Raw genomic sequence first — 19,187 nt, 5'->3', positions numbered from 1 at the left:
GCCCTCTAGATGCTACAAATGCAATACAATATATACCTTTGAAATAGGTCTGGGAACACATAAGGGAACACTTTAGGGGAATGTGTAAATATCTCAAAAGTTTCTAAAAGAAGGTTTGTGAGCATGTAGGAATCTTAGCAAATGGACAGATTCAGGAAAACACTGAGGAGCATCTACAAAGCAGGAGCACTTAAATGAAATATTAAACAGGAGGGGTGCAGAAGAGGTATTCACAGGGGATGTTGAATTATATGAGGAAACTGAAAATGTGTTTAAAGTGCACAGGAAGGCTTCTGAGTGGTGTGCAAAAAGCATCAAGCATTTAAAAAGAAATGGAGTAACACAGGGTATCTCTATAAGAGAGGTGTGGTAAAAGTTTCTAGGGGAAAGTTGTGGAGCACTTGAAGGTCTCTAAACAGGAAAACAGAGACTACTGACATTTTCAAATGAGTTAACAGAAGTGTATGGCTGTGATAGAGAATTGGGGTCATTAGAGGAAGGGTACAAAAAGTACTTGGAACTTCTATGGTGAGCATATATGGAAGTGTATGGGTGATCTCCAAGAGAAATGGATACTCAGAGCAAAGGAAAGGAAACAAAGGAGCATAAAATCTTTAAAATTAGGGTTCTTGGATATGTCAGGAACTACAAAAAGAAAAGGAGTACTAGTGGCACCTTAGAGACTAACCAATTTATTTGAGCATAAGCTTTCATAAGCTCACAAAAGCTTATGCTCAAATAAATTGGTTAGTCTCTAAGGTGCCACTAGTACTCCTTTTCTTTTTGCAAATACAGACTAACAGGGCTGCTACTCTGAAACCTATCAGGAACTACAGTGCTTCAAGCAATCTTTAGAGTGGTGACAAAGCACATTAGAGAGAAATAGGGTGTGGCAACACGAGGTCTTTACAGGTGAATTCAGGAGCACACTAACTGTCCATAAAGGGCAAGGCAACCACATGCAATCTTCTCTTTTTCTTCCTTTTCTGACCCATTTCTCTCTTCCACTACAGCATACTAAGCAGCAGAAGAAAATTAACAATCAACATGAATTTGCCCATGCAGTGTTGAGCAATATTTTCCCAGAAGCACTGGCTACAGTAGTGTAAATTAAACTAGTTTTGACTAATCATCTTCAAGCTGCTACTGCTGCAAGCACATCCAAGGAAATAATACTCTGCAGCAGGACAAATACAATGTTGCTGATGGGAGAATCCTGTGGAAATAACTATTAGTGTGTGGGGAATGTGGTGGGGAGGGAAACTGCAGATGCCGCATATGTAGGATAACTGCAATATCATGCCTTGTTTAAACTCCTGTGTCCTCAGAGAGTATACTATAATAGATGTTAGATAACTAACTACGCTACAAAGTGAAACCATAAGAAGAAATCAGTGGCGAGCTTCCACGCCGCAAACAACAACTGCAGTCACCTCAACTTCCTTTTTTTCCTCCCCTCTTAAATTATATCTTGTGCCTTAAAATATGCATTTTATAGTGGTTTGCAAAGACCTAAAGAAAATATATTTCTAGAATGAAGATGGTAAAATTACAGCTCTGTTACATCAAGAAATAAAGAAGAAGAATAAGATTATGGAAATGATAGACTATCATATCATCTGAACAAGTGGGTGCCAAAGGAAACAAAATATTAGAAGAAAAATGTTTAGTGACTCTAATATGATTTATTGCAGGCTGGAACATACATGCTATAGTTTGCCAAAGAGGAAGTTCAAGATATGGAGAATTACAGAAAGAAAAGGGAAGTGAAAAAAGGCTGTCTGTAAAGCTACCCTGTGAAAACTTAAAAATAAATAAATAAATAAAAAGGACATATAGGACAAAATCACTATCAAAATAATGCAAATGGGAATGCCACTTGAATTTACAGTCCCAATAGAAATACAAAACCTTCACAACTGTATTTAAAACTTAAGTTAGGCTCGGTACATTATTATCTACACAATAAATGTTTGCAGTGCTATAGAGGGGACAAAACAGTCCCTCCCCTGAAAAGCTTACTATCTAGTTAAGAAGAAATTGACCAGCGCAGGTACAGATACATAGAATCATAGAAGTGTAAAACTGGAAGGGACCTCAGTAGGTCATCTAATCCAGACCCCTGCACTCAAGGCAGAACGTAATAACTTGACCATTCCTGATAGGTGTTTGTCTAACCTGTTCTTAAAAACATGCAAGTATGGAGATTCCACAACCTCTCTAGGCAATTTGTTCCAGTGCTTAACAACCCTGACAGGTAGTTTTTCCTAATGTCCAAAATAACCCTCCCTTGCTGCAATTTAAACCCATTGCTTCTTGTCCTATCCTTAGAAGTTAAAGAGAACAATTTTTCACCCATCTCCTTGTAACAACCTTTTATGTACTTGAAAACTGTTATAACGTTCCCTCTCAGTCTTCTCTTCTCCAGACAAAACAAACCCAGTTTTTTCAATCTCACCTCATAGGTCATGTTTTCTAGACCTTTAATCATTTTTATTGCTCTCCTTTGGACTTTCTCCAATTTGTCCACATCTTTCCTGAAATGTGGCACCCAGAACTGGACACAATACTCCAGTTGAGGCAATATCGGCATGGAGAAGAGTGGAAGAATTACTTCTCGTGTCTTGCTTACAACAATCCTGCTAATACATCCCAGAATGTACATCCCAGGTGTTTGCGTTTTCTGCAACAGTGCTACACTGTTGACTCATATTTAACTTGTGATTCACTATAATTCCCAGACTGCTTTCCTCTGTAGTCCTTCCTGGGCAGACAGGGGAAGGAGAGAGAACAGGAAGAGAGAATGAGGGTGATTACAGTAAGATCGCATGACTCATATTTTAGGGATTAATGCATATAGCATTGAGAGTTTCATTATTTCCCTTCAGCCTCACTATTTAGCAGGGGAAAGTAAGGTTTATAGATCTCACAATATGTGAGGGACTTGACAGAGTGGAGAGATGACAGAGAAGGTCAAGAAAGGAGTTCCAGACTTAGGAGCCACATAAAAGAAAGTGAGGAGAAGAACATGTGAGGAAGAAATGAAGGAGGTTGTTAGACCTGTGGCTTAAGCTGAATGAAGAGGTGAGGGGAAGAGTGAAGAGGAGGTGGAGGAGCATCAAAATAAATGCAAATGGAGAGAGATGCAAAAAACGAAGACTATGTCTATGCTACAGACTTCTGCCAGTAGATATATATGTTGATTGGGGTGTAAAGAGGTGTGATCACTGACTGATGCAGCTATGCTGACAGACATCTGTAGCGTAGACACAGTTACACTGGCAAATCTGTGCTTTTACTGTTGTAGCTTGCTTCACGTGTAGGGGATGGTTTTACTATACTGGTACAAAGCACACCTTTGCCAATATAGCTGTAGCCATGCGAGGAGTGCTTTGTCACTGTAGTGTGCCGGTATTCCTAGACCAGTAAAGCGCTGCTAGTATAGACATAGCTTGAGTTGTGCATGGCCTCAAAGGAGCTTGGATTTGTTACAGAAAGCCAGTGAAGAGAAGACTGAACATAATAAGAGAGAGGTGTCAGATCATTTTCACATCTAATTTTGGACAAACTAAAGGGGAAACATAATCAGGAAGACCAGAAAGGAAGTAGTACTTTAAATTCAAGAAGAGAGATTGGAATAGATAAGAATGGCTTAAGGTGGACAGCATCACAATAGCAACAATCTTATTTGATTTGGACAATGTGGGGAGGGTGACGTAGGGTACCACACTTCGGCAATACTAAGAGTATGGTCATTGGCATGGTCAAACTCAAAGTTCCCCCAAGTCAATGGTTCACTGGGCTGACACAGTGAAGACAGGTCAGTTTCACAGTCAGCATACCCAGGGGAGTGACATGGCCAGCATCATGTCTGACTGTAAGGGATCAGGGCATGGGCAGTCTTGCCTAGCAGTCACAGCTGGGCCAACCCACATGTCAAGGATGGCTACAAGGCAGAAGTCAGCAAGCAGGGATCAGAATAATCACTAGAGCCAAGATCAATAAGCAAGAGTCAGGGTCAGAGTCAAGGCAGGGTCAGAGGCCAGAGATCAGAGGTAGTTAGGCTGGAATCAGGAGGCAAGAAGAAGAGAGAGTCAAGCAGGGGTTGGAGACTGGAAATCAGGAAAAGAGGTGAGGTCTGGAGTCACAGCAGGCCAGAAATCTGTGTAGTTGCCCAGACAACTTCCTGGTGTACCTTCTACGTTTAAATAGCAAATATGGGACAATCAGAGGGTCATAGATTGCTGTCACTCTGGACGGTACTTCCTGCAGCACCTAATCTCCATAGTGCCCCTTGGATATGGTAGTGCATGGTCTCCTGGTGGCAACATCACATGTCCCAGGCTCTGCAGATCTGGGTTCTAGTCACATGGATCAATACATTATACTCACCACTTCCTTGGGGTTGGCCTCAGGCCTGTTTTATCCAGCTGGTCTTGAGGAAACCTTTTCACCAGGTCAGGGCATGACACGGGCAGCAGCAATGCTTTTCAGGATCATAACCCTCCCAGTCACTAAGCTAGTACAGTCTCCCATTCTGCAGTTTAAGAGAACAGGATAGTATGGACTACCCTCATGCCCTTGGACCTGGACTGGTGGGGGTGGCTGTTGGGACCGGTCAGGAAAAGGGTCCTCCATATAAGGCTTCAGGAGGGATACACTGAAATCATGATATGTCTCAAAGGATTGAGGGAGCTGCAATTTGAAGGTTACAGAGTTGATTTGCTGATAAATCCAGAATGGTCCAAGTAACTGGTGGTCTAGCTTGCAGATCAGCCTGTTCATACAGAGATGTTTTGCTGCAGGCCAGACCATTTGGCCTCCTGCGAGAGCTGGGCCTTCCTGGCATCAATAGTCCACATACCACTTGTAGTCCTTTTTCATGTCTTCATGGTGGTATTTAAGCTCCTCCTGGATATGTTTAATTCATTGGATACAGCCAGTGGCTGCTGGGTTTGGGCAGGCTGCCGGCAAAGCTGGGTGGAACCCATAATTTGCAAAAATGGGGAGGCATGGTCAGCATCGTTGTATGAGAATTCAGCATAAGACAGGAGGGAGAACAGTTATCAGAATGGTAGTTGACAAAGCACCTTCGGTATTGCTCTAGTACTTGATCCACCTTCTCTGTCTGCCCATCTGTCTGAAAGTGGTACATAGAGGAGGTAAAAGCGCGAAAGTAACCGGAGCATTTCATGCCAAAAGCATGAGACAAACTGTTGACCTTGGTCCAAGATAATACAGTCCAGAAGCCCATGATGATGGATTAACACACACCACTAGCAGCTGAGCCGTTGCTTCAGCAGAGAGCAGGGAGCCAAAGGAGATGAAATGCATCATTTTGTTCACTTAGTCCACAATGGTCAAGACCACTGTGTGGCCATCAGAGTCAGGGAGTTCCTGAAAATCCAGAGTGATCGAGGCCCAGGTTATAGATAAGGAGAATGCCAATGGGCTTAGCATGGGGTCTCTTGGTGTGTGCACCCAGGTCATGAGAATCAACATAATCCCAGACTTCAACTTGTAAATGGGGTCACCAGAAGAAATGGAAAGCCATGCAGGAAGTCTTAAGGCAGCCAAAATAGCCCACCAATGGAATATCATGGCACATATGACGCACTTCTGGCCTGGGACGCCCTGGTGGAATGTAAATAAGCCCATTGAGTTACGTGATCGTGTTCTGTGTGGATCATTGCATTTTGGTTCTGACTTTCATTTGTTCAGGCTGTTCAGTCACCTCCTGGGCTTACAGATCACGCCACAAAGCAGATCGGGTTAGATCAAATCAGGTCTTGATGTATTGCAACACTAAGGAAATGGTGAGTTTTTAGGAGATAGGGTGTTTTTGGTTAGTCTCCTCGTTCTCTTGGTAATGTTCACCCTTTTGGAATAAGGCATCGGCTTTCCCATTCCTGGCTCCTGGGCGATAGGTAATGATGAAACCAAACCAAGGGAAGAACAATGCCTACCTGAGCTGTCTTTGGTCTAAGGGTCAAGCCTTATGAGGCTAATCAAGGTTATTATGGTCAGAAAAAGACTTGCATCTGGTGTCAGACTCCCTTGAGGTGATGGCACCACTCTTCAAAGGCCGATTTAATCACAAGCAGTTCTTTGTCTAATATTTCATAATTCCATTCAGCAGAGGTGAGTTTTTGGGAGGAGTTTGAACAGCGGTACAGCACTTGCTGTAGCCTGTACCTCTGAATGAGTACGGCCTCAATCACAACACTGGATGCATCGGCCTCCACTATGAATGCCTGGGACAGGTCCATATGTGCTAGATCAGGAGCAGTCATAAAAGTGGCTTAAGCTATTTAAAGGCATGGTGAACTTCAGGCATCTAAACAAATTTGATGGCTTTCCAGAGGAGGTTTGTCATGGTGGGTATTTGCCCTGAGAAGCCTGGAATTAACCATCGGTTAAAAATTTGCAAGTCCAGAAAGCCCTATAACTCCCAGGGGGACCTGGGTACTGCCCAGCTGCAGACAGCCTCCATCTTTTGCGGGTCCATCTTAATGCCCTCTGGGAAAAGGATATAACCCAAAAATTCTGTGGAGGATTAGTCAGATACATTTTTCCAGTTTCACATATACACTCTGCTTCCGTAGTCTTTTCCGGATGGAATGAACATGGTAACAATGTTGATCAGGGTTCTTTGAAAACACAAGTATGTCACCAAGATACGGGACTGTATATTGGCCCAGAATGAAGTGTTGAAAGGTTATGGGAGCATTGGTCAGACTATATGGAATTACTAAATATTCGTAGTGCCCACAGCAGGTTAAAAAGGCCGTCTTCCATTCGTCTCCTGCTCGAAGGTACATTAGGTTGTAAGCCCTCCAGAGATCCAGTTTGGTGAAAATTCAGGAAGACCATACATGATCTAATAATTCTGAGATTAGGGGCAGGGGATACCGGTGTCAGACCATTACCTGGCTTCGGGCCCGAAAGCCTACACAGAGGAATAGCATTCCATCCTTTTTCTTAACGAAAAGGACCAGAGCCCCTGGCAGGGAGGTGGAGTGCTGGATGAAGCCCTAGGCCAGATTTTCCTGGATGTATGAACAAAGGGCTGCCAGTTCTGGCTCAGACATTGCATAGATCCATCCATAAAGGACCTTCATCACAGGATGCAGGTCTAAGGAGTAGTCATAGTTCCAGTGCAGATGTAGCATGTCTGCATTTTTCTTGGGAAGCTTGAGAGCAATTCCTTCTGGCTAGCCAATGCCAGAAATCTGTATGGTTGCCCAGACAACTTCTTGGAACACTCTCCAAGGTTAAATAGTGATCATGGGCCAAGCAGAGGGCCGCAGGGTGCTTTCACTGTGGACCCTTCGGGTGGTATTTCCTATGGCACTTAAGTGTTCCTTGGATGAGGCTCTGCATGGTCTCTCTCTGGTGATGTGGAAACATCTGCTATCCTAGACTCTGCAGACCCAGGTTCTAGTCCCACACATCCTTACGATTGCCTTTGATTGCCCAGTGGATCAGGTATTCATTTTGCACCTGGGTGAACCGGAGCTGGCCATTAAGTGTGATATCAAGAGAGACTTGAACACGACCTTCAGGGTTGTAGTCAAGCACCTTAATCACTCAGCCACCAATAATTTTGTTTGTTTTAAACTTAACTGGATTTTTATTCCCCCACACAAGCCTCTCAATAATGAGGATTTAAGAACCTAGCGTAATTCCTGATACATATATAAAATTAAACTCTACATAATAGCATCTGAATAAAGGAGATGGAGAGCGGAGTCCCTTATATATGAAATTTACTGTTTTTTAAATGAGTATTTGGCACTTACATCCCACAGTGATAAACAGATTAGAAATACATAGGCAGAGAAAGAAAAAGGGAAAAGTTATCTTGCCGTTGAACATTTCATGAGTTTTCTCTCTTTGAGTCCTGATGTCATATCAGGGTTCTAAATGAAGGGAAAAATCGGGGGAAGTGTAATTGCATTTGTAAAAAGAGCTTTATTACTTTAAACAACAGGAAAGCACATGGCTGATACCTGATGCCAGTTTTCAAACTGTTTGTAGACACAATATGAAGATACTGGGTCAGATTCTCAGCTGATTTAAGTCAACACAGCTCTACTGAAGTTAATGCAACTACCCAATTTGCACTAGCTGAAAATACAGCTCTGTTTATGTATAGAATACAGCACTGTTATAGTTACAAAACTAGATGGTCACTAGATGTCACTCTTGTTTCATAAAAATGAAACAGTATGCACTGATATTTCACTGGAGAAATTCATGGGTATCTTCCATAGTAACATCTACATGGCTAAAAGGAAACTTTAATACAATGATGATATTTACCTTCTCACAGAACTCTGTGTGATGAAGCTAAAATGCTTGAAATATTAACTCTCCACTAGAGATGGACCTGCATCCAATCCCTGGATCTGATCCCCCTTCCCACAAAACTTCAGTCTGTGTGGGTGGGCTGGGGGGGAGTGAAAGGGGGATTCAAAATCCAGATCTGAATTTTGCAGCTTTCAGGCCTATCATGTGTCTCTACTACAATTCTTGGCAACGGTAACGGGTTATAGCAGGGGGACTAGAGGTCAGTACCACGAAATGTTATTCTGATCTCTTTTACTGTACTGATATGCAAGTTTGGGAAAGTCACTGACCCTTTCTATGCTTCATTTTATCCACATACTAAATGAGTATATTACTATTACTGGCCTCATAGACTTTTTTTTTTATTTTATTTTTAGAGAGAGCTTTGAGATCCATGAATGAAAGCCACTATAACATTTGTCATCTTGCTGAACAAATGAACCATAAGATGTCTTTAACATAAAAGCAATAGATACATCTATCGAAGGAGACTAAATATTGAAAAAAAAATCCTTTGACACTAATTTGGAAGAATAAATATTGATACCTAGTTTTTTTTTTGTTTGTTTTTGCTTACCTGATTAAAAGTACATTTGTTATTTCGCAGAATCACTTTGCTAAGTGTAATGCTCACTATGAATAGTCTCAAGGAAGTTAATAAGACTGCTCATAGTAATGAGTGGCACATCTGATAGTAAGTGCTTACAGATTACTTCCTCAAGCAGAAGCACCAGGTCTTGTGGCCTGTAATGTAAACTTAAGTTCCTTCCTTTCTGGTGAATAGCAACATCATACACATTTGCTTTTAGCTTATACTTTTGAACTATTTTTATTGTCTTTTGTTTTATTGTGTCAGTAGTGCACTAGCCTTTCACAATTATGGCCTAATCCTGCATGCCCTCATTCATATTCTATGCAAATGGTGTCTGAAAACTTTCTCGCAGCTGAATGACTGCCAAAGTTTGGACATCATTCTGAAGTACTGTACACGGTTTGAATCTAACATTACCCAGAAAATAGAAAATGGGAAACAAAAAAAAACTTGGTAACAAAACTGCCTGAAAACAAATATTAAACTTTAATATGCAATAACCTGAGCATTTGCTGAGTATTAACTCATGCATGTTTTATTTATATCTTTTTTAATCCTGATTTGGTGCAAAAAACTTGTATTTCCCTAAGCAACAGGGTCATCTGTCAGATGATGTATTATATACATTATTTCTTAGACTGAGCTTCTGAACGCTACTGAGATAAGGCATACATACTTAGGAGTTCATTTATCTTTAAAGGCAAATCTGACATTTTATCATATTTTTACATAAATTATGAATTAATGTCAAGAAAATGCAATCATCTTAATTAACTACAATAACAAAGAAAGCTAATTAGTATTTTGGTAGAGGTGTTTTATTTCTTTGGGATCTGATAGGAAGCATTTACTACAGCAGGATCAAGTGTCCCTGGAACTGAAGGGGGAAGGGGGAAAAAAAAAAAAGGGTTGAATAAAATTCTTGGAAATGGTCCATAAGGCTTTCAAAGCACATCAGTAATAAGAATACAATGATAAAATACAGGGAAAACACAATTACTATTCTTTTCGCATACAATGGATTTCTTTTATCAACATAATGATTATATCAAAGTGGTCAGTAAATCTTTCTTTTCTCTTTTTCTTAACCCAAAAAGCCATGATCACACGGCCACCATCAGAACTATTTGATCCACTGTATATCAGGTACTACTGAGCAGCTAAGATAACAATGTACTTTAGAGTTTGCATTAAATTGTTTCAAATAAACCTCCACCACTCACAGGAGGTCTGAGCACAGCAGGAGTGCTCAAGCCATGTTTGGAGAAGGCCGGAGAAAGAGTCTGCTCTAACTTGTGCAAGGAGCCAGACTAGCTCCTGGCAGCCAAGGCACAGGAAGGCCCATACCTTGGTCACTGTACCAGGCTCACCAACAGCACAGAGGTAATTTGGTCCAACATGTGTGCAACACTAAACCAGACAAAAACTTGGTTTAATCTGGAGGGGTATTCAGAGGTGCAACAGGACAGCCTGTGTCCCAGAGTCACAGCTATCCCAAGACATGCACACAAGGTGAGTATGCTCCAACAAATCAATATTTAATGTGCAATGCCTCAGACATTTGATGTCCCTGACCTTCTCGCCGTTCATATAATACCGAATACCAGACTGAAAACTATCCCCACAGGCATACTACTGTATATTTGCTTATTTTGGGGATTGACACCTTCGTTCAAAGCATCTGGGTAATTTAGAAAGGGCCAATTTCACAAAGCTGAAAACAATTATGAGCCAAATCAGCTGGGGATAGGGGAGAATTTAAATGGAAAAATGTGAATATCTGTGAATGGCTTATTAGATGCTCAAAAAGCAACAATAAAGAAAAGTCTGCACTGGTTAAAAAAACAACCAAGCTTAGAGGGGATGTGGAGGCAGCTATAAAAAATGAAATATATGTAACAAATGAAGGAAAGTAAAGATAGTAATGAATATAAATCAGAAGCTAGGAATTGCAGAAAATTGGTAAGGGAAACAAAGGACACACAGGAAAAAAAAATCTATGGCCAGCAGAGTTGAGGATAATAAGAAAGAGATTGTAAGTATATTAGGAACAAAAAAAAATCCTGAAAATCATATTGGTCTATTACTAGATGGAAACGGTAGAATTATCACTAAAAATGCAGAAAAACCAGATATGTTCAATAAATAGTATTGTTCTATATCTGGGGGGGGAAAACAGCGATGTAGTCATATCATGATGATGATACTCATCCCATTCCACTATCATCTCAGCTTAGGTGCCCGCTGTGCAACCGCAGTCCCTGGCTTGAAGGGGTTTCCATCTTATACAGGGTTTACAGTTCGGTTCAACAGCTCTCAGTACCCCCACTGTATACATTGTTCCGTCTCAGCAGCTACCACAGTCAGACATTTTTGGATGCAGGTTATCTGGACCTGCTGATTTAAGAGTTTAAAAACAGCTAGCCCCAGAGCTTATTGGACAATTAATGTTGCCTTCCACTAACTCTTGGAACACAGAAGATTGGAAGAAGGCTAATGTTTTGCCAATATTTAAAGAGGATAATCAGGATAACTTGGGTAACTACAAGCCTATCAGGCTGACATCGATCCCAGGCAAAATAATGGAGTAGTTAATATGGGACTAAATTAATAAAGAATTAAAGGAGGGTAATACAATTAATGCCAATCAACATGGGTTTAAATAGATCCTGTCAAACTTTCTTGATGAAATTACAAGTTTGGTTGATAAAGGTAATAGTGTTGATGTAATATATTTAGACTTCTATAGAGCATTTGACTTTGTACTGCATTATATTTTGATTAAAAAACTAAAACAAAAATTAACGTGCTTCACATTAAATGTATTAAAAACTAGCTAAATACAAGGTCTCAAAATGTAATTGTAAATGGGGAATCACCATGGAGCATATATGTTTCTAGTGGAGTCCCATAGGGATTGATTTTTGACCCTACGCTATTTAAAATATTTATCAATTACTTGGAAGAAAACAAAATAATCACGATAAAGTTTTAAGAGAACAAAAAGGTTTGGGGAGTGGTATATAATGAAGAGGACAGGTCACTGATACAGAGCAATCTGTATTGCTTGATAAGTTGAGCACTAGCAAACAAACATGTTTCAATATGGCTAAATATCAATGTACACATCTAGGAACAAAGAAAATAGGCCACACTTACATGATGGGAGACTCTATCCTGGGAAGCAGTGGCTCTGAAAGTGACTTGGGGGTCATGGTTGATAATCAGCTGAACATGAGCTCCCAGTGTGACACTGTGGCTAAAGGGCTAATGTGATCCTTAGATGCATACAACAGAGAAATCTCAAGTAGGAGCAAGGAGGTATTATTGCTTCTGTATTTGGCACTTGTGCAATCATTACTGGAATATCATCTCTAGTCCAGGCATCTGCAGATGAAGAAGGATGTTGATAAACTGGAGAAGGTTCAGAGAAGAGCTATGAGAATGATTAAAGAATTGGAAAACATGCCTCATAATGATAGACTCAATGATTTTTTTATCTATTTAGCTTAGCACAAAGAAGGCTAAGGAGCAACTTGATCACAGACTAGAACTACCTACATGGAGAACAAATATTTGATAATGAACTCTTTAATCTAGCAACATAGGTATAAAAAAGAGCCAATGGCTAGCTGAAGCTAACAAAGTCAGACTGGAAATTAGGTGCACATTTCTACAAGTGAGCATAATTAGTCATAGGGACGATTTCCCTAGGGTCATAGTGGATGCTCCATCACTGGCAATTTTTAAATCAAGATTGTATGTTTTTCTAAAAGAAATCCTGTTTCAAACTGGAATTATTTTGGAGAAGTTGTATGCCTGTGTTAAGCAGAAGATCAAACTAGATTATCAGAATTGTCCTTTACAATCTATGAATCTATTAGTGGCCAGTGCTGGAGACAGGGCACTACTTTAGCTGTATCACTGATCTGATCCAGTGTGGTGGTTCTTATTTTCCTCTGAAGAAAGCCAATACAACAAAGAGCTAATGACTTCATTTGTTCATCTCCCAATTTTACATGTAAAGTCTGGGGTCACTTCCCTGATCTAGTTATGGATGGATAAAATTTTACTTGTCACAAACATTGCATTAAATTGCATAAACACAAGAATAAGGTCACTGTTAGCAGATACCCACTTTGCTTTCATACATAAACACTTGAAAATAACTCACCCACACATAATATACTACCCAAACCAAGATCAATAATCTTCTTCTGCTATCAAGATGGCATGCCTGCCATATTTGAATGTTTATTTATTAATTTTTATGGGAAAGTTAGGTTGTTTAGATTCTGCTGTCTAGCATGGATTTAGTGGCAGGAGGGCCATGGGCTTCAGGTATTGTTCCAGTACAGAGGTCTCTAACTGTAGTGAGTAGGGGGACCAGGAAGAGTCTCAATGGCTAAAATCCTGAAAAGTGCTTGGATTTCAAAGTCTCTTCTCTACCACTCTAGAGCTAGGTCCTGTTAGTGCATGGTGGAGCAGAGGCCATGGTGAAAGATGTTTACAGAGAAAGCCATGCATGAGTCTTTCAACTTACCACCATTCTTTACAAAGGCCCAAGACACAAGCCTGAGAAGTCCAGGAGGTGCCTGTTGATATGTCTCCTTAATCATCCATTAAAAAAAAGGCAAAAAAAAGCCCATGAAGGAGAACCCATGGTACATTCCACAATCATCAGCCGGTCTCAGGGAGTCCTGCTGGTAGGCCTGATGGAAATAACTCATATATAGACCCACCAGAAAGTATATGGGGTTCCCAGGACAAGGCCACTGAAGCAAAATGTTAAGAACACTATTCTCTATGCAAGTTGCAGAGTCAGCTGCCAAGGCAAGTCCTCTCTGCTCTAGGGCAGCTGAATTTCAGAATAGCTCCACCTCCCACAATGAATATGGCATAAGTGTCTGTGAGGGAAGTACTAGTTATTTAGCTATTTCTCTTTTTAACCTTTTCCACGGCAAGTGACGCCAGAACATTAACATGCCAATCCTTTCCGAGTCTAATATCCAAGTGCACTCTTGTCACCAGCCAATTCCAAATAGAACACAAGGTGACCTTCCATTGACTACTTAAAACTATCACAGAGAGTCAAAAATTGTCATTCAGTAAACTTCTTCAACTTGTTGCTACCCAGTAATATGTGGTAGTGGGAAAACTATAATTTGGTGATAAAGGCTTCAGTTCTCTTTTCTGCTTGGCAGTTTGCTCGAGCCCTCATTCTTAAAAAAAAACATCAAAAACAACAAAATGACAGTTAAGACCAATAATTTTCAATTGAAAAATTGCTAAAGGTTACAAACTACACCCCGACTTATCTCTCTCTTTTCTTAAAAAAATTATGTACTGAAACTCCTGGATTTCACAGCACACGTGTACTCATTTTCAAAGACACCATTCAGTATTATGGTCTGTCGGCTTACAAAATAATAATTTTCTTTCAAGTGGTAAACTTGTTTGATATTTTTATGTCTAGTAGAATACTGAGGCATCTAACAAATGGAAATATAAAACACTGATAGGGATTGGGCCTTGGATGCATTTAAGAAGCATATCCTTGCTTTCATTTACTGTAGACTACTATATTATAGGTTTCAGAGTAACAGCCGTGTTAGTCTGTATTCGCAAAAAGAAAAGGAGTACTTGTGGCACCTTAGAGACTAACCAATTTATTTGAGCATGAGCTTTCGTGAGCTACAGCTCACTTCACCGGATGCATACCGTGGAAACTGCAGCAGACTTTATATACACACAGAGAATATGAAACAATACCTCCTCCCACCCCATTGTCCTGCTGGTAATAGCTTATCTAAAGTGATCATCAAGTTGGGCCATTTCCAGCACAAATCCAGGTTTTCTCACCCTCCACCCCCCCACACACAAACTCACTCTCCTGCTGGTAATAGCCCATCCAAAGTGACAACTCTCTACACAAGGTGCATGATAATCAAGGTGGGCCATTTCCAGCACAAATCCAGGTTTTCTCACCCTCTACCCCCCCACACACAAACTCACTCTCCTGCTGGTAATAGCCCATCCAAAGTGACAACTCTCTACACAAGGTGCATGATAATCAAGGTGGGCCATTTCCAGCACAAATCCAGGTTTTCTCACCCTCTACCCCCCCACACACAAACTCACTCTCCTGCTGGTAATAGCCCATCCAAAGTGACAACTCTCTACACAAGGTGCATGATAATCAAGGTGGGCCATTTCCTGCACAAATCCAGGTTCTCTCACCCCCTCACCCCCCCTCCAAAACACATACACACAAACTCACTATCCTGCTACCAGCAGGATAGTGAGTTTGTGTGTGTGTGTTTTGGAGGGGGTGTGCAGGAAATGGCCCTGGAGGTATTGTTTTATGATCTGTGTGTGTATATAAAGTCTGCTGCAGTTTCCACGGTATGCATCCGATGAAGTGAGCTGTAGCTCACAAAAGCACAAGTACTCCTTTTCTTTTTACTATATTATAATACTCCATCTGCTGAGTTGACAAGTACTTTTAATATCAAGCTTCAATGAATGTAAAATTCCTCTTCCACAATATTACATTTTATAAAGTAGACAAGCACATCTCCCTAATCCTCCCATCTCTGGAACAATTACTAATAAAACTAAGAATTCAATTTAAATCCTGCAATTGCCATGGATATAATACAGGCCTAAGTATATTTTGAAATTGATGTTAAGAAGTACTCTTCTTCCAGAGCCTCTTAACTTAATTCTAATCATAGAGCAAGTTCTCTTCTCCGATTTACTTGACAAATCTTTACTCCAATATTCTGTTCTCCCTTTGTATAAGGAAACACTTCTCCTTCACAAGCACTGCATCAAAAACACATACATTTTTAAAATCAGATCTGTTTGATACTTAATTTCTTTATGGTGATATGGAATGGTCTCAGCCAGAGTGAAGGGAAGATTTACAGTTACTGACTGTAAATGTACAATAATTTTGCAGTTATGCAATTCCCTGCACAATGATTTATGTGAGTCTAATCTGCATAATCTTTGCACGGTTACTGAGAAATAATCACTTGTGATTATGCAAATCCCTCTCTCTCTCACTGGATGCAGCGTTTACAACTCTGTATCCAGAAGCCAAAAACAAAGCCACATCAATATCTGACCCCATTCCCACCTATTGTCAGCACTTAAATACCACAAAAACAATGAGGAGTCCAGTGGCACTTTAAAGACTAACAGATTTATTTGGGCATAAGCTTTCATGAGTAAAAAACCCACTTCTTCAAATGCATGGAGTGAAAATTACAGATACTGACATAAATATACTGTCACATGAAGAGAAGAGAGTTACCTTACAAGTGGAGAACCAGTGCTGACCAGGCCAATTTAGTCAGGGTGGATGTGGTTCACTCCCAATAACTGATGAGGAGGTGTCAATACCACATTCTACAGGCCATTATCCTCCGACCCCACTGAGGAGTACCAAAAGAAACTATATCATCTGCTCAAGAAACTCCCTGCTTCAGCACAGGAACAAATCTTCACAGACACACCCCTAGAGCCCTGAGCAGGGGTATTCTATCTGCTACCCAAGATCCATAAACCTGGAAATCCTGGACGCCCCACCATCTCAGGCACTGGAACCCTTACAGCAGGATTCTCTGGCTATTTGGAGTCTCTCCTCAGACCCTACACTACCAGCACTCCTAGCTATCTTCAAGACATCACCAACTTCCTGAGAAAACTACAATGCACTGGTGATCTTCCTGAAAACACCATCCTGCCCACCGTGGATGTAGAAGCTCCTTACCCCAATATTCCACATGAGGATGGACTGCAAGCTGTCAGGAACAGTATCCCTGATGAGGCCACGGCACACCTGGTGGCTGAGCTTTGTGACTTTGTCCTCACCCACAACCATTTCAGACTTGGGGACAACTTATACCTTCAAGTCAGTGGCACTGCTATGGGTACCCGCATGGCCCCACAGCATGCCAACATTTTTATGGATGACTTAAAACAAGGCTTCCTCAGTTCTCGTCCCCTAGCGCCTCTCCTCTCCTTGTGCTACATTGATGACATCTTCATCATAGGGACCCAGGGGAAGGAGGCCCTTGAAGAATTCCATCTGGATTTCAACAATTTCCACCCCACCATCAACCTTAGCCCAGACCAATCCACACAAGAGATCCACTTCCTGGACACTACAGGACAAATAAGTAATGGTCACATAAACACCACCCTATACCTGAAACCTACTGACTGCTATACTTACCTACACGCCTCCAGCTTCCATCCAGGACACATCACACAATCCATTGTCTACAGCCAAGCCGTAAGATACAACCACATTTGCTCCAATCTCTCAGACAGAGACAAATACCTACAAGATCCCTATCAACCATTCTTAAAACTACAATACCCATCTGGGGAAGTGAGAACACAGATTGACAGAGTGAGACGGGTACCCAGAAGTCACCTACTACACGACAGTCCCAACAAGGAAAACAACAGAACATCACTGACCATCACGTACAGCCCCAAGCTTAAACCTCTCCAGCACACATCAAGGATCTACAACCTATCCTGGAAAATGATCCCTCACCTTCACAGACCTTGGGAGGCAGGTCAGTCCTCATTTACAGACAGCCCCCCAACCTGAAGCAAATACTCACCAGCAACTACACACTACACCACAGAAACACTAACCCACGAACCAATCCCAGTAACAATCCCCGTTGCCTACTCTGTCCCCATATCTACTCCAGCGACACCATCAGGGGACCCAACAACATCAGCCACACCATCAGAGGCTCATTCACCTGCATATCTACTAATGTGATATATGCCATTATGTGCCAGCAATGCCCCTCTGCCTTGTACATTGGCAAAACCAGACAGTCTGTACGTAAAAGAATAAATGGACACAAATCAGATATCAGGAACGGTAACATACAAAAGCCACCAGAAGAACACTTCAATCTTCCCGTACATTCAATAACAGATTTAAAAATAGCCATCCTTCAACAAAAAAACCTTCAAAAACAGAATTCAAAGAGAAACTACAGAGCTACAATTCATTTGCAAACTTAACACCTTTAATTGGCCTTGAATAGGGACTGGGAGTGGCTGGCTCACTACAAAAGCAATTTTCCCTCTCTTAGTATTGACATCTCCTCATCAATTATTGGGAGTGGACCACATCCACCCTGAGTAAATTGGCCTGGTTAATACTGGTTCTCCACTTGTAAGGTAACTCCCTTCTCTTTATGTGCCAGTATATTTATGCCTGTATCTGTAATTTTCACCCAATGCATCTGAAGAAGTGGGTTTTTTACCCACGAAAGTTTATGCCCAAATAAATCTGTTAGACTTTAAGGTGCCACTGAACTCCTCATTGTTTTTGTGGATACAGACTAACACTGCTACCCCTCTGACACTTAAATACTGTAAAAGTTGCAACAGAAATAATGAAGCTATATTCCCAGATATTAAATGCAAGTTGATTAACAAAGGAATTACTCTTACTTAGTAGAAGAAAGGGGACTAAGGGTATGTCTACACAGTAACTAGACACCCATGGCTGGTCCATGCCAGCTTACTTGGGCTCACAGGGCTTGGACTGTGGGTCTGTTTCATTGCTGTGTAGACTTCTGGGCTCGGGCTGGAGCTTAGGATGTGGGAAGGTTAGAGAGCTTGGGCTCCAGCCCAAGCCCGGAAGTCTACACAGCAATGAAACAGCTCCGCAGCCTGAGCCCCACAGACCCAAGCCGGCTGGCACAGGCCAGCTGTGGGTGTCTAGTTGCAGTGTAGACATATTATCCTAAGGCTATCTTAGAGTAAGAGGGCAGTGAAAGATGGTGACAGGTTGGACAGTCTATCAGAAACTATGGGGACCACATTTATTGAAATGAGATGTTCTGAGGCTAGCAGCCAATCAAATTGGAGGTAGCTGTTTTAGGGCTCTCTGTTCAGTTTCTTAAGGTTAAAAGTTTAAACAAGCCTAGAACAGAAGACCTGGAAGGGAAACAGTGAGGCTGAAAGAACTTCATGGCCAAGGTATAGATGGTTGGGAAAGGCTATAAGGGAAGGGATAGTTAAAGGGGAAAAATAAAAGAAAACTGGGTATTATATTATAGCCATTGTGGTGGACAGATGTTTAATAGAGAGCAAGAGATAGTAGTAAATATTTTTTCTCCTTCTCCAGTTTCTTATAGTTTTACCCATATGTGATTAATTGGGGCTATATCTATACCACTTATGAATTCTAACT

General features: G+C 41.2%; 1 protein-coding gene across 2 annotated transcripts in view; it reads right to left on the bottom strand.

Annotated features, from left to right (window-relative positions):
* Positions 1–19,187, bottom strand: part of FAM149A (family with sequence similarity 149 member A) — a 78,135-nt gene that overhangs the window by 35,200 nt on the left and 23,748 nt on the right. Inside the window, exon 1 of one of the 2 annotated variants that reach the window (XM_075127877.1) lies at positions 12,104–12,250. The exons of the other annotated variant lie outside the window; for it this stretch is intronic. Within the exon in view, the coding sequence (XP_074983978.1) occupies positions 12,104–12,159 (56 nt within the window). The 5' untranslated portion in view covers positions 12,160–12,250. Of the gene's footprint in view, positions 1–12,103; positions 12,251–19,187 lie in introns of those variants that run through there. 2 annotated transcript variants of the gene reach the window in all.

Source organism: Caretta caretta, chromosome 4, assembly GCF_965140235.1.
Source record: "Caretta caretta isolate rCarCar2 chromosome 4, rCarCar1.hap1, whole genome shotgun sequence".
Taxonomy (NCBI): Eukaryota; Metazoa; Chordata; order Testudines; family Cheloniidae; genus Caretta; species Caretta caretta.
This window is presented reverse-complemented; position numbering and strand designations above follow the sequence as displayed.